Source organism: Calonectris borealis, chromosome 2, assembly GCF_964195595.1.
Source record: "Calonectris borealis chromosome 2, bCalBor7.hap1.2, whole genome shotgun sequence".
NCBI classification, from domain to species: domain Eukaryota; kingdom Metazoa; phylum Chordata; class Aves; order Procellariiformes; family Procellariidae; genus Calonectris; species Calonectris borealis.
In genome coordinates this window covers 1,876,341-1,891,618 of record NC_134313.1, presented here as the reverse complement: position 1 = coordinate 1,891,618, position 15,278 = coordinate 1,876,341, and the positions used below count along the sequence as shown (strand labels likewise).

The 15,278-nt window shown below is 54.2% G+C and overlaps 1 protein-coding gene across 3 annotated transcripts in view; it reads right to left on the bottom strand.

Annotated features, from left to right (window-relative positions):
• ZC3H3 (zinc finger CCCH-type containing 3) overlaps positions 1 to 15,278 on the bottom strand; it is a 184,297-nt gene continuing 169,019 nt past the window's right edge. Inside the window, exons 12-13 of one of the 3 annotated variants that reach the window (XM_075141051.1) lie at positions 2,282 to 2,362; positions 1 to 2,117 (exon numbers count right to left, since the gene is read on the bottom strand). In XM_075141051.1, the coding sequence (XP_074997152.1) occupies positions 2,086 to 2,117; positions 2,282 to 2,362 (113 nt within the window). In that variant the 3' untranslated portion in view covers positions 1 to 2,085. Of the gene's footprint in view, positions 2,118 to 2,281; positions 2,363 to 11,035; positions 15,063 to 15,278 lie in introns of those variants that run through there. The other 2 variants (XM_075141050.1, XM_075141052.1) reach the window with 2 other exon arrangements.

Here is a 15,278-nt window from a genome sequence, read left to right as displayed (position 1 = left end):
GCAGCGGCACCGGTGGGCGGCAGAGCCGCGGCTCTCAGCGAGCTACTCACTGCCTCGCTTAATTAGTGCAGCGCGAGCCTTAATCCCCGTTAGCCTGCTCGTTAGGGAAGCACCGAAGCTCCCGGACACCATCACCCCGCACCGGCCATCCCTGGGGACTCGCAGCATCATCGTCTCCTCCCGGGTGATTTTTAGTGAATTTAGTGAATTTTTAGGTGTTTTTTTTTTTTTTTAGGAAACCACCACGTGACGTCCTTTCTGGGTAAGGGAGGAAAAAGTTATAATAATTAAAAACCCTGAAGGATTTGAGGAGCAGAACGGCCCCTCCGCCAGCATTAGCAGCTCCTCGAGGGGATGTTCGTGCGGTATCGCTGAAAAAAAGAGCAAAGCCACGCTCCGACCGGGCATCCCGGGGAAGAAACTCTTTATTTACATATCAAAACACACGGGTTAATAAAAGACATTTAATATCAACGGAGATGACGAAGTTTTTATTACAAAACAGCTCGCTGTATACACGCTGGGGTATGAGTGCAGCCCCGGGGCGGGGGGACCTGCTGGTCCTCGCAGTGGCTGGGGGGATACTGGGGACGCTGCTACGCCAAACTGGTCTCCAAGTGGCACTAAACCCCCCCCCCCACTCCAGCTGCCGGGCAGCATCGTTAAACAGGAGCCCGGGGAGGTGACAGACATTAATGACATCGCGCCTTTGGTGGCACGCCATGTCCCGAGTTACCCGAGCCAGGCGATAAATCCCCCCGCCACGAGCCGGGTAGGGGGGAGCATCCCAGCCTGTAGGTGTGGGGTGATAAGACGACCCCTCCGTGGGTGTCACCTGGGGAAAGGGAACCCCCGTGGGGACCCACGCCGCCCAGTTGTGGGGTGGGGTGGGGGGAGAAACCGCAGCCGTCAGCCCCTTTGCCGGAGCCGCGGTGCACCTGAGCCCACGGCATCGTGGTGGCTTTGTCGCCCACCCCACCTGGGTGCTGGGGTCCCCAGGGAGCCCCCACGCTCACCCACGTCCCTGCTGATGCCATTTCCCCGCAGGGCTTTGCCTGAAGGTGCTGCGATCGAGAGGCAGTGGATGGGCAAATCCGGCTGCCCCGCACGGCCGCCCCCCGGCTCTCGGCATCTCTTGGCGAGGGGAGATCCTGCAGCTATCCCCAAAATCGCATCCGTGTGAGGGAGCAGCATCCGCCACCCCAAAATCCCCCTGGATATTGTACCCACAGAAGCAAAAACCCATCGCACCAGCAGCTGCGCCGCCGGCAGTACTCGGCTCGGCACAACGCTCCCCCCGTGCTTTGTTCTTGCCTGGATGTGGAGTGACCCCCCAAAAAACCCCAAAAGAGCTGGTTTGGATCTCCCAAGGCAAACCAAACCCTCGCTGGGATGGGGGAGAGGTGGGGGGTCAGGGTACAACCGGTCATGGGAGATCCCGACGTGCTGCAGGAGCACTTGGCTCAACGCTGCTCCCGACACACGTTTCCACTAGGGATGCTCTCGGCACACGGCTCCGCTCCAAGAAATCTCCTCCCAAAACCAAGGGGATGGAGCGGGATGGATGCAGGTGGGCTTTTGGCACGGAGAGATCGGGGCTGAGCCATACGGGGGGCTTTACGCCCCAGTACATCCCAGCACGGTGACTTGCGACCACCGGCCACGCTTGTCCCCAACATAGTGGCTGACCTGGATGCGGGTACATCGGGTGATGGCATTAAGCTCCTCAGGTCCCCGTGTCACCTCGTGTCCGGGACAGCAGCAGAGCCGCAATCTGCGGGAGGACCGATGGGGATAGGAGCCTCTTCCCAGTCCCGCAAGCATCCAAGGAGCCTGGCAGTGGGGTTCGCCTTCAATAAACCAGCTGAAAAGATAATTTATTGGCAAATTAAAGGATTTCAAACAAAGCCGCTTCCCAGCGGGAACGGGTGGTGCTTCCCCGCGCTCCTTGCCAAAAGGATGTCCCGAAAAAGCAAGATGAGAAAGGGGGTGCCGCGTCCGGCCGCGGCGTCCTGAGGTAGGTGCCAGGTCGTGCCCGGCTCTGCGGTTCCTGAGCTGGTCGGCTGCCGCGGGGTCGGGTCTTGCTCATAGACGGGGCTTGATCTGCAGCCGTTTGCCTGGAGGGAGGAAAGAAAAAGGTGACGGTGGGAGGTGGGTGACGCACGTCTGGACACCCCCGGGCTTCTCCTGGCCCGGTCACGGTGGGTTAACGCACCGGAGATGGGCACGGGCACCGGGGATGTGGGTGGTCCTCCGCCCCGGCAGCACCCACCGGCCTCACCTTTGCTACCCTCCTCGGGACGGGTGTTTTCGGAGTCCCGCGAGGATGCCGGCGGCAAAGTCCTCTTCCATTTGGCGCTGCCTGGGAGCGGAAAGGAAGAAAAGAGGAGAAAGTCATCGAGGTTGGCTCGGGTCGCCTTGGAAATCCCTTGGGATGCAGGCGCAGGAGCATCCCGTGCTCCTCTGTTGCTCCCACAGCCCCGGCACTTCATGCTTTAACAGCGGGAAAAGGGAGTAAAACTTGCCCCAGAGGGCACCGTGCCACTAACAAGGATTAATTAGTGAGCAAAGGGAGAAAAACAAACGAGCCCACCTACTTGCATCCTGTGCCTCCCATCCTGAAGCCCGCAGCGATGGTCGTGGCTCCCCCATTGCCCTGCCAACCCGCTGGTGGGGACACGTGTGTCCCCAACGCGGTGCTCGGCCTGGCCTTGCTGCCCCGTGGCCCCTTCCCCAGACTTTCGGCGCAGAGTTGGTGCCTTTGGGGTGGGGACGTGTCTCCCTGCGAGCCCAGAGCCGATGTCCCCCTTGGTCATGGCTGGGATGGAGCTGGCTGGTTCCCCAAATCCCCGAGAATCCTCAGCCCCACCCCAGCAAAGCGGCACGGGACTCGCAGGTCCCTTCCCACCACAGAGCAACGAGCCTGCTGCAAAATCCCCAAGTTACGGGGGAAAAAGAAAATCAAAAGTAGCCAAACCTTCAAATTGCAGCACAGGGTGAACATCACGACCTGCTTTGGGGCTGAGCTGGAGCAGGCAAGAGCAAAGCACCGGCAAGCAAGAGGTTAACTCACGCTCGGTGCTCTGGCCGTGCTGGTGACAGGTTTGGGGACAGCTCTGCTGTCCCAAGAACCCTGGCATGACCTGGGACAGGGAGTCGACCCCGCTAATCGCCCATTATGAGGCAGCGGAGGGACAAATGAGGACCAAAAAGCACCTGGGGGATTCGGAGCCGTGGCGCTGATGGGTTTTTATCACCCGTGATAAATCGCTGTTTCCTGGAAAGCCACGGGCTCGGATGAGATGGGGTTTGGGGATTCAACCTGGGCAAGCCCAACGCAATGGGCAAGGCTCTTGAGCGGTTGTTGTCATTGAGCAGACGTTGGCCAGGTCCTAGGTCCCAGGTCCCAGGTCCCAGGGCTTGGATGATGCTTTTCAGCAGCTTAGCCACACCAAAAGATGCAAAGATTTTCAGGATAAAAGGTTTTTTGGTTGTCAACCCCCCCCAGCATCCCCCCAAGATGCTCTGGGAGATGACTTCTGCTTGCTGGAGCACTGTGCCTCTCCCAGAGAGGGTCCCAGATGCTCGTACAAAGCCGAAACCCCATGAAGTGCCTCTGGGAGGTGACCTCTTTGCAGGATGAGTCCAAACATGTCCCATGGACCAGGGTGGACGGCATGAAGTCCTCCTCCGTTTCAACCACAATGCTGGACATGCCTTTCTGCAGAGTTTCTCCTATTTTTCTCCCCCTGAAGGGTGTGGAGAGGCGGTTACATGGTTTTCCCTGCCAGACCGAGGGACGGGCAGGAGCGTGGTGGCCACTTGGGTGAGGAGAAGACATTGAGATGAATGCGGATGGGAAAAGGAGGAGGTTTCCCATAAAAAAAGACCCATGGCTTGTTGAGCGATGAGGTTCAGTGAGAAAAGTCCCCTCTTACTTGGGATTACAGGAGGTGGAGAAGATCATGGAGGAGCTGGAGAGGATCATGGAGGAGCTGGAGAGAATCCAGTCCAAACCCCATCCAGGTGCAGATGTTCTGGATGAGCAGCACACAACGCGCCCACCACATCCCATCATCCCAACGATGATGCCCAAAGCCGAGGTGGGACCACGAGCACCTGCGAGCAGCCTTGAAAGCCCAAAGGAGAAGGTTTTGGGGCAGGGGAGGCAGGAGGGGTGAGGACCCCAAGCAGCATCCGACAACGGGGAGCCACCGAGAGTTTTTCTTTCCTTTTAAACTTGGGTAAACAAACTTGCTCGGAGTCTAAGCCGCCGTGGCAGTGATACATAGCTTTTGAGCTAATTTATGTAAAATAAAGAGGGCTCATTTAGCACCTTTCCACCCTTAATATAACACCCATACATCAGAGGGATGCACAGCAGCCACGACGGACTCGGCTATTAGTCACCAGCGACGCAGCCGAATTCGGCTTCAGGGAACGGCAATGCTGAGCAGACACCCACTGCACCCCCCGTTTGGCCTCTGACCACCCTCCTAATTTTCCAGCTGACCCCAAGTATCCCTTTTGCATCGAGCCAGGTGGTTTTCCCAGCCTGGGATTTCCAAATCTGGTCCCAGTTGTTGTTAATTAGGGTCCAGCAGAGCCGCCGGCCATCAACCTCAAAGGGTCAAAATCCACATCTCCTCATTCCTGCCTCGCCAGCGACCGCGGCCCCGGTCCAACAAGAACGGTGGAAACGGCTCAATTCCTCCCGAGGAAACTTCATTAGCTAATATCCAGCGGCACGAAACCCACGCTTTGCAATTCAAAGCAAATATGATTACAGAAGTAGAAATATAGATTTCTTTTTTTGAGAGAGGAAAAAAAAAAAAAAGGTGATTTTTACATCGACCGTAATTAGCTTCCCGACTTCAGTAGGGGGTTGCACGGAGCCGGGATGCTTTCAGAGCATCCACGCTTGATTTCAAATGTATTCCTCAAAAAATGTCAGAGGACAAAAATGAAATAAAACCAAAAGAGGTTGTAAAAGGATTAAACCCGTCCAGTTTCTCACCTCGGATGGAGGGAGATGCTGCTCCTGGAAAGGACGGAGCCGTGGATGCTTCACCCCGCGGGGAGCAGCCGGGGACAGGCAAAAGCCGCATCCCAAAACGCCCTGCCACAAAAGCCGGGGAGACGGGACTTGGAGAAAAAAGGGGGTGTCGCTTAACCCACCCCGGCAAACGAAAATATATTTTCCGCTTTTGTGCATGGGAGATCCTGCAAATGGCGTGATCAATCTTGGGTCGCATCTCGCGCGCCTTCACTCTCTCCCCCCGCTTTCTTCTCTGCATTTCGGCAGCCACACAATCCATCTTCCAGGAACCAGGTATATAATTTCTAGTTAGCGAAAGCCGGGCTAAGAAACCCCTTTTTCATTACGATGATTGAACTGCTTCCAAAGAGAAGAACCGGGGTTGGATCACGAGCTCTCTGTCGAAAGCCGGGCGGCTTTTGCTGAGCTTGTCAGCCTCGCCGGAGAATTAGGACTTCCAGCGCTCTTCCTTCTGATGAAAATCAACATTTATTTTGCCTAAGCCTAAGAAGGTGTCAGGCAGATGGAGAAACTTGCCACTCTTCGCGAGGAGAAGGGAGGGAAAAGAAGGAAATCTAATAGAAATATATTATCAAGTCCGAGGAGTGGACAGTGCAGTAAATCACGCTTCAGGTGGCACCATTATATTTTTCAATAAAACCTGGCCTTCCCCCAGACGCCGCCGAGCCGAGCGGCTCCAGCTGCACCTGACGGGAAAGTTAAAACAAAATTCGTTTCACCCAGATGCTGATACGGGGGGATTTAAAGGGATTTAAAGGCAGGGAATCCCCTTGGATGGGGGATAAAAGGAGGTGGGTCTGGTCCTTGCCCCCAAATCCTCTCCCTGCTCACCGTTCCCGATCGCTGAGGGTTTAAAAAATTGCTTTTCTCCCCAAGCTGTGAGGGTGGGAGGCAGCTGGAAATGCCCCACATCACGGGTGGAAGATGCCCAAGCGCCAAAGCCAAGGGATGCAGGGGAAGACGGTTCGTTTGCAGCTTTCCAAACTCCACCATCGGGCTACAAAAAGCTTTTCCGGAGGGAAAGCCGGTTATATCAAGGTTTTCCCTTCCCAACTAACTTCCAGCCCGATGGGATGTTTGGTTTCCATCGCTCTCCCGATGCTGCCGGGGGGGTTTTATCCTCTCCTGCGTCCAGCCGGGCTCGGGGAAGGGGCTTCACGCAGGACACGGTGCCCGCAGCCGCCCCGCTCCTCCCCGAGAGCTGACCCCGTGTGAAATGGCCCCAAATACAAAATATAACCCCATTTCCCAAAGGAGAGCGGACTAACGAGGTGGCTACAATTAGCAGCTGTTTTAACAGCCAGCCAGCTAACGCTCCGGTTATTAATACAGCAAAGGGGATGCAAAAGTTTCTAGCCGATGGCTCGGAGCGGCGAGATGCGTCCCAGCATCTCCCTGATGGATGCTCCATGTTTAATACCACGAGGAGAAATCCCCCAAACTCCACTTTCCCCCATTCCCGAAGGAAAAATATCCCTTAACTCCTTCCCGGCAGGTCTGGGGGAGTCTGGTTCTTCCCTGGAAACGGCTTTTCCTTTTGCAGTGAAAGCGCTCGGCTGAGTCAGCTCCTGGAAAAACTTAGGCTGGGAGATGGCTTTTTGTAATAAATTATAATTATTATTATTTTTTAATAAAACCCAAGAACAAAAGGCGGGATGGAAAGGCCAGTGGCAAGGGCTATGCCCCAGAATTTTCCGCAAATGATTTTTCACATGGAAAAACCAGCTGGAGGGCTGGATGTCTTTAGCTCTATCCTGCACTAAATCCATCCGGTGAGACAACCTGCACCAAAAACTCACCCTGCTGCTGTTCCACCCAAACCTTCTGCCCCTCAAGTGAGGGAAACATCAAGGCTGGGATGTCAGGAGAAGCTTTGTCCAGAAGGAAAAGTGCTCAGATGGTTTTTTCCTTCCTAATAGGGATGTTTGTAGCGGGGACGTGCTGGGGGAGATGTCCCACCACTGCCTGGCAGTGCCCATCTCCTGCCATGCTTGCAGAGCAGGACATCTGTGCCAGGACACCCTTTCCATAACTCTTCTCCGTAATTCCGTCTTTTTGGAAGAAAAAAGCAACCAGAAAACCAGCCATGAGCTGCAGCGGTGGGAGAAGGGCTTCGTTGGGTTGAGGGCATGGCAGAGATGCTTTGTGGTCTAGTGGTACATGGTGACTTGACCCTGAAGATGTATGGTGAACGCCACATCGGTCCTTTACTGGTGAGCAGTGAAGAAGATGGGATTTCACCATCTCGGAGGGCTCTTCCATCTCCAGTTTTTAGGTCATTAAATAACTCAGGGGGGCAACAACGCGGCTGCCCAGAGGCAGCAAGCTGAAGGAGAGGGGTCTTCAGAAATCCTGAGCAAAGTCTAAAAGCCCTGGTCTCCAGACCCTCCATCACAGGTGGACAAGACCCTAAAAAATGGGTAAAAAATTAATATGGAAGAAGCAGATTTCAGTCCTGGCAAAGGAATGAGACTTGGCAGGTCTGAAAGTCGCCTGCAAATCGATAAGGGAAGAGAATTGAAAACGTGCAGGCGGTTTGGTCCAGGCAGAAAGTAAATCAGAGAAGAGTATTTTCGACGGCCTTTTGTGGGATAAGAAACGATGATTCTGATTCAGAGAGAGAGCCCAATTAGAAAAAGTCACAGCATTCATCGGGTTTACTGGAAGTTTCAGCTAAATTGGCCGCTTTGCAATAAGGAAATTACACGGCGGTGAAGTTTCTGACTTTTGGACCTTCTCAGAGCCACCAAGACACAAGGAGATCCAACCCCAGCCTTCAACAACACCCATGTTATCTGCAGCACCCCAAAGCCTGATGGTACCCCAAGCCTGATGGTGTCCTGGAGCAGGATCAGGGCTTTAGTACGGGATGGAGATGGAGGGGATGGAGGGATGGAGGCAAGGGCTGCCAGATATAAGGCATCGCTGCAGAGGGATGCACAAGGTCCACCAGGGAGTCCACCCCTGGTGAGGTCCACCAGTCTGAGTTGCCAGCCCATCTATCTCTCCAGGCTGGGAAGGAAGTACCCAAGACCAAGAAGAAGATGTCTGAAACCAGTATCCAGGGTGGATGAAACCAACCTAAACCTCTCCCACTGCAGAGACCCCCACCAAACAGCCCCCAAACCCCTAAGGACCTGCTGACTCAGGAGGAGAAGATGCAATTGCTAACGACCCGAGCAGATCCGGCCCGTTAACAGGAAACCAATTAGACTGATACGCGTTGTCCTGCTGGAGGGATGGGTGCAGCCCGCTACCTGCAGCTCGATAGATTTTCGCATTAGAAAAAGCAATTCTATTAGAGGTTTGTTAATTCAGTTATGAAAGAGTTTTGATGCTCTCTAATTAAACTCTCTCTGCATGCCCGACGGAGCGTGCGTTGGCTGGAGAGTTGGCGAGGGAAGAATCCACCTGCAGCGGGATAACACAGCAAAGGCGAGGAGGAGATCAGGGTGAGCACAGGATCACCCTCTCCATGACAAGAAAGATCTGCCAAGTGCCAGGAGAAGAGCTGGGAAGGTACCACCCAAGGTCCATGTTGCCCCAGAGCCCTCCTGGCTGATGAGCCATGAGACAGGGAAGGCTCATGGGTACCATCAGGAAGGAAGATGGAGATTTCCTGCTTCTGCTAAATTATCCTATGAGAGCAGAAGGCCTTAGGGGAAGGCACTGATGGGAAGGTCGATTTAAGGACAACAAGGTACATCAAGCACGCTCCTAACTCCCTTTTCCTTTCCCTGCTTCCACCACGGCTTGGTGTCCTGCTGTCCTTCCTCTCCTTAGTTTGTCCTTGTCCCCTTGGTATCATCTGCTGAGGATGTGGGAGGTTCTGTAACTCCCATGAGCTCTCACCATGACCATCAAAGTGCCTTCACCTACTCCTGCTATCTCCTACCTGCCTCCCAAGAGGTTCTGCCAAGGGACACATCACCGGCCACATGCCCTTGACTTCTCAGCTGGCACAGGCAGAGACATGACGAGTTGGACCTTATTGTTGAGGTTGGACAGGTTTAAGCAGGAGGTTGGACTCGGTGACCTCCCCCGGTCCCTTCCATCCTATGATCCTAAGGGCTGGACCCTGAAAATGGCCCAGGGTTCCAGGGGAAAGAAGATGACTGCGGCGTGGTCATCCCATACACGCTGGTGGCATCTCCACGGGGACTGAGGGAAAGGTCCTGCCACGTGGATCCTGAGTCAATCGGCCACCGGAGCAGAATGAGGGGCCAGCAGAGGAACCTGCGGAGAGGGAGAAGCTCTCGCGGCAGAAGCCTTCGTGGCATCTGCTCTAGCAGACCTCCGTCACGCGGGCCCACAGGGCACCAGCTCACTCCGCCCCAACACCTCCGCTATGTCAGCGAGCACGTGACATGCAACAGCCTTGGCGTCGGCACATGGATGCAGGACCCTGGCAGCCACATGCCCACGTGGAGATCACGTAGCGGCTCCCGAAACACAAAGGAGATGGTTTATCTGCTCCTCTCATGCTTGAAACCCACCCCCAGCTCTCCCCCAGCCCTCTCAGCTGCTTCCACCCTACAGCTCCTCAAGCCACCTGCAAACCACCAATAAGGATCCAGAGTTCTTGCTAATTAGGAGAATATGGCAAATGGGGAAACTGAGGCACACAGATGTGAAACACCACTATCCTGCTAAAACCCATGTTCCTGCATAAAGATTTCAGTTGCTGCTTTTGCCAGCAGAGGCTAAAATTACTGTGACTGAAGATCTCAGATGATCTGCAACCATTTCCCATCAGTCTGATCTGCCCCAGGGACACATGAGGGGACAAGGAGCAGCCCTGCGGAATTCTTTGCAAGCAAAAGGCCACATAGGAATAACCCGAGGCAAAGCAGCCCTCAGCCCATCAGCCCTCTCACTCTTCCCAACCTGGTGGCTGACCAGGTCAGGCACACATTGCAGCGGTCCTGAGAAGTCACAAGCCACCTCACTGTCCACTGTCCCACAGCCCTTATTAGATGGTCCACTGATCTGGCTCCACAGCTTGCTGAGTTTCTTGCTGCTGTGAGCGCCCAGGAGGCATGGAGCAAGCAGGGGTACAGCAGAATCAAGGAGTTATTGCGACCCTTTGGGTGATGCACCAAGACCTTCAAGTAGGTTCCTCAAAAGTTGGGAGGCCCAGGAAAGAGTTTCTCCAGCACCTAGGCCAGACTCTGGGGAAGAGAGGTCCCTTCCAGTGACCAGCTCTCCAAGAGAGGCTTGACAACAGTTGGCCACAACACCCCCACCGGCAGTGAGGGAGACCCACCAGGACCCTGCTCAAAAAGGAGGTGCTGGCAATGACAAGTCAATGGAGGAAACCTGGAGGAGGAATATATAGAGGAGGAGAAGAAAGACTAGGAAGACTGTGTGGGACAGAACAGCTTCCCTCAGCCAAGTCATGGGAGATCCAGAGGCCACGGAGGTGGCCCCACCCAAAGAAGAGACCATGGATGTGGTCCCACCCAGAGAACAGGCCATGGAGATGGACCAGCTGCAGGTGCAGCCATTGGCCCATGACTTCATCATGGCCAAGTTCCTTTCCAAAAAGAGGCAACGACTCCTGCCAGGAAGGCCAAGACCTCTGCTCCCCACCAGTCAGGACTCAAGATCCTTAGATAAGTCCAAGGTGGCTCAGATGCCTCCTGAAGGTAACTGGGATGGAAGAGACAGAACTAGGGGGTTTCTGTCTGAGGAAGAGAAGACTAACGGGGAATTGCTGTCTTCAACTACCTGTCTTCAACTGTGCTCAAATAATCACTGTCTTCAGTTACCTAAAGGTCGCTGAAGATGGAGCCAGACTCTCTGTGGAGATGCACAAGGGATAATGGATCAGTATAAGAAAACTATATAAAAAATTGTTGCCCCGGATAAACAGAAGGCTTCAGATTTATCATGAAGAAGTCTGAGTTCAGCACTGAGGTCTGCACTTCATTAGCAGTGCTTTTCAGGATGGGGCTAATTTGGTAGCGGTGTGAGACCACACCTGGAGCTCTGTGGGCTCCCCAGTACAGAAGGACACGGACATACTGGAGCAGGTTCAGTGGAGGCCACCAAGATGGTTGGGGTTGGAGCACGGAACATACAAGGAGATGTTTGTGACCACACAGAGAAACCAGTTCCCTGTGTTTTATCCACAAAAACATTTCCTCCATGACCTTACCAAGAGAAGCAAACTCCACTAAGTGCCACCGCGGTCAAAGTTGACAGCGGATGCCAGCTCCTGTTACCCCAGGACAATCCCCTTGTGTCTTAGTCCTCCATCCCCAACCACGTAGATGGTCTCTGGAAGGCTCCAGGGCATCTTCTGCTGCTGGCTCAACACCTCAAAAGGGTTGGTTGCCTCCACCTGGCTGCTGAAGTAAGTTTTGGATCAAAGAGCTGGTGTCAGAAGCAGCGTTAAAGGAGATGCTGCAGGCCATGGAGACCCCACGGGACCCTCGGCACAGCTGAGGGCTGCCGGCCGCATCCATGTGGAGGTCTGGCAGCACCGCCATTCTCTTAAATTCCAGGAGCTGGGGATGGTCGGACCAGGATCCGGCATCAAGGGGTTGCCCATCCCCGCAGTCGCATGCCCCGTTGGGGGTGGCTCTCAAGCACGAGTCCAGCCCAGCGGAGAAGGATTCGCATTTCCAAAGTTATTCCTCCAGAAGTGAAAGCTGTAAACAAACCCAGAAGCGCTGCACCTCCACGAATTCCTCCAAAGCCAAAGCGTTTGAGCGTGCTCAGCGGAGCCGTTAAAAAAGACTGTAGCGAGCATCTTCCATTAACGTTACGACCGTGAAATATGACAATAAAATGATAGCCGTATGGTCGCAAATTTGCAGCCCGCCGAGTTGCTAGGGGTTTATCGTCACTCAAACGTGCAGAGAGCTGTAAAATGTTTACAGAAAGGGTCGTTTGCAGCTATAAAATCCTCTTTTCTCTCCTAAACAAGGCTGAGTGGAGCCATTTACAAACCCCTGAATGTTCATCGGGGGAGAGGGGAACATCTGTTCTCTCCAGGAGTTTTCAGTGATCTTCTCGAACAAATTAACTAAAATGGGTGCTTTCTAATTAAATTAGCACTCGATTGGAATGGTTTGCATTGGTGCGCTTGCTTACAATTAGCGCAGGGAGGCCAGTTAGGCTCCAGCGCAGGCTATTTAACTGGAAGGTGAAATATGGAAAAGCCCATTACCTGGAAACGGGTGTCGGAGGGGTAGGGGAGCCCGTGTTCCCTCCGGCTCTGCCCTCACGGATGGAGAACACAAGGAGGTGAAGGATGGGATGCCACCAAGCCCACCCTTCCTAGCTGGGCTGCTCAGCTGGAAGCGGTTTGCTCTCCCCGCGCCGCACGAACGGGCTTTTCGGAGGATGCTCGGAAAGCACCAGCGCCCTCAAATCTCTCCTCCAACCCCAAATTACAAGGCTCCTCTGGCAGGTTGGGAACCCTGCCCACGGGAGGACGACAGCGGGCTCCGCTCCACGCCTGCAGACCACATCACTCCTTTTTCTATATCCCAAGGCCAGAGGCTGCAGATGCCCACCAAGACCCCGCAAGCTGATGCTGTTGCCCACACTGGTCCTTAAAGGTCATCTCCAAGCTCCATCCCTCTCGCACATGGCACCGGTGTTTTTTCTTCGTTCCTCCTGCATTTACCAGTATTATAAGGGCATTTTCTCAAATTGCGACCATTTAACCAAGCAATTCAGCTCACTCCGTAGTAAGAACCTGTCCTCCTCCTTATTTACTACCCCGCCAATCTGTGTGTCACCTTCAGGCTTTACAAGCAGAAACCGAGTATCATCCTTGGTACAAAGGCTGCAGTGGGGAAGGCTGCAGACACCAGCTACTACCTAGAGCTATGCAAGGACTCATCCTGACCACCCGCTTAGCTCAAAACAGCACCTCGAGCTCACAAGCACCAGTCCTGGCTTTAAAGGTGATTTGGTCACCATGAAGCATTCGGTCCTTTAGCAGCCTCTTCGGATGATGGCTCGTTAGTGGCCGGGGCTCCTTTTCTCCCATTAGGTTATGGGGGTCCCCCAGGTGCTGCTGTGCCCCCAAGCTGCTTCGTTTGTGTGTTGAGACGAGACTTTAATTACCGAGAGCACCTCAGCACCGAACACAGGCAAACCCAGGCACTGAACACGCCCGGACTCACCGCGCATCCGTTTGGCATGGAAACTGCTTCATCATCAGATGATTTTACAGCCATCTGCAATTCCTGCCCGGTTTTCCTTTCCTACGGATCCTCCAGCATCCACTTTCCCGATGCCATGTGATCCCCAGGCAAAGGCGAAGCAGCACGGAGGGACGCGCGTCCCGAACCCGTACCCGCCAGCTCCCCGTAGCCTTCCTCCCAACATCCCTGGACTTAAAGGTCCTTCTACTCATCCTCCCACCCAAAACGCCTGGAAATCATCCTCCCCTGAACGTGCAAACCGGAGTTAAGAGGAAAAGGATGCCCTCGCTGCCAGGGGGATGCCGCTGTCCTCTCGACCGAGTTACTCCAGGCTGCCAAGTGCAATCCAGGGCGTATCAACAGCTTTCTTGTCTGCGGATTAATTGCTCCGTCTTCATCGCAGAGATAAAAAAACCCGATTAAGCCGCTGCTTTGGGAGCTCTTCCCTGGCCCCGCTGCTGAGATCAAAAGGGAGTTGAACCAGGGCCAAGGAAAGGGAAGGAGGGAGGCGTGAGGGGGGAAGAAATCCTTGGAAAGGGAAGCCGAGCGCTTCACCCTGCGTCACGGAGAGGAGCTTTCCCAGCCGGAACGGTCCCTCGCCGTCTCCACCGCGCCGCGGTTCGACAGCGCACGCGCTCGTCTGTGACTTCAGGAATATGTTGCTAATCCTGGGAATTTTCTTCCCGACAGCGTTAAGGCATCTCAGCCCTCCCTGGCTCAAAGCGCTTTGCGGCTGAGCCAGGCAAAGCCTTGCAGATCCTCAGCACCCGCTTACGGATGACCGAGCAAACGCCCCAGCCCCGGTTTTCGGTGCTGAATTCATCCCTTCTCCCAGTGGGAACCTGCTCCGGCTGCACATTCGCTCAGAGGAGGCACGGGATCGAAGACGGGGAGGGATGCTCCAGCCCTTCGGTTCATACTGAGCCACATCTTGTGCCAGCCGAGCTGGCGGTGGGGATTTCATCATTACTGCCACAAAATATTTTGATTTCTGAGCCAGACGCTGTCTCCCTTTCTGCGACGGCGCTCAGGAGATGCAGCTGCTGCACATCCCTCCAGCGAAGGATGGGAGATGAAAAGGAAAGCGTGAAGCATCATCCGGCCAAAAACCTCCCACGATCTCTGCCTCACCTCCCACGATCCATCACCTCTGCTCCTGCGGATGCATCCCCAGAATCCCCCAAAGTCCCGTCCCTTCCCACAGAGCTGCTGGTGATTAAGGGGTTTTCCAGCGTAGGAGCTGAATTAGGAGAGAAGGAACCAAGGAAAACGTCAGAGAAGCAGAAATGCAGCTAACCTCCACCACAAGCCGCTTTGCAGAGAAACAAAGACGTTTCTTCTCATCGCTTCAACAATTTTCTCCTGCCTTTTTTTTTTCCCCACAGTCAGTTCAGTTTCAAACAGTTGAAACACTTCCCTGAACTTCTCCAAAAATCAAAAAAAATGTCGAGGCAGAAACTGTTTGCTCTCATGTGTGGAAGTTCGTAAGAAGTTTTGCTCATCCTAAAACTGCATTTTCCAAAAATTTTACTGATTTCCAAAGCCTCTTCCCCCACCTTTTAATAAAAGAGCAAAGCAGATCATCTCAGACTAACACAGCCCTTCCTTCGTTCGAACTTGCAATCTCCGAACACCCCATCCCACCTCCCACCAGGGATGTTTTTATTTCAAAGCTTCGAAGCTATTTCACGTCAGAAAACACGTGCGATGGATGGTCCAGAGGTCCCGAGATGGTCCAGAGGTCCTTCTGCAGGTCCAGCGAATAGGCACAGCATCACTGCATCCCTCTGAAACACCCTCCTACCGGGGACCGCTGCGGCTCCGTCACAGGAACGAGACTGGATTCATCATCGGATAATTTATAGGATAAGGAAGAAGGAGCCGATGATAAAAGATGGGGACAAAATCCTACCGCGTGGTTTCGGGAGCAGAGCCAGGGGCTCGTGCCCCTGCGTGACCAGAGATGCAAATTCCAGTTGCCATCCCAGTTTTACCTCCCAGCGTAACTGGTTTGGCCACTCACGAGGAACATCGATCCCACCAAAACCCATGGA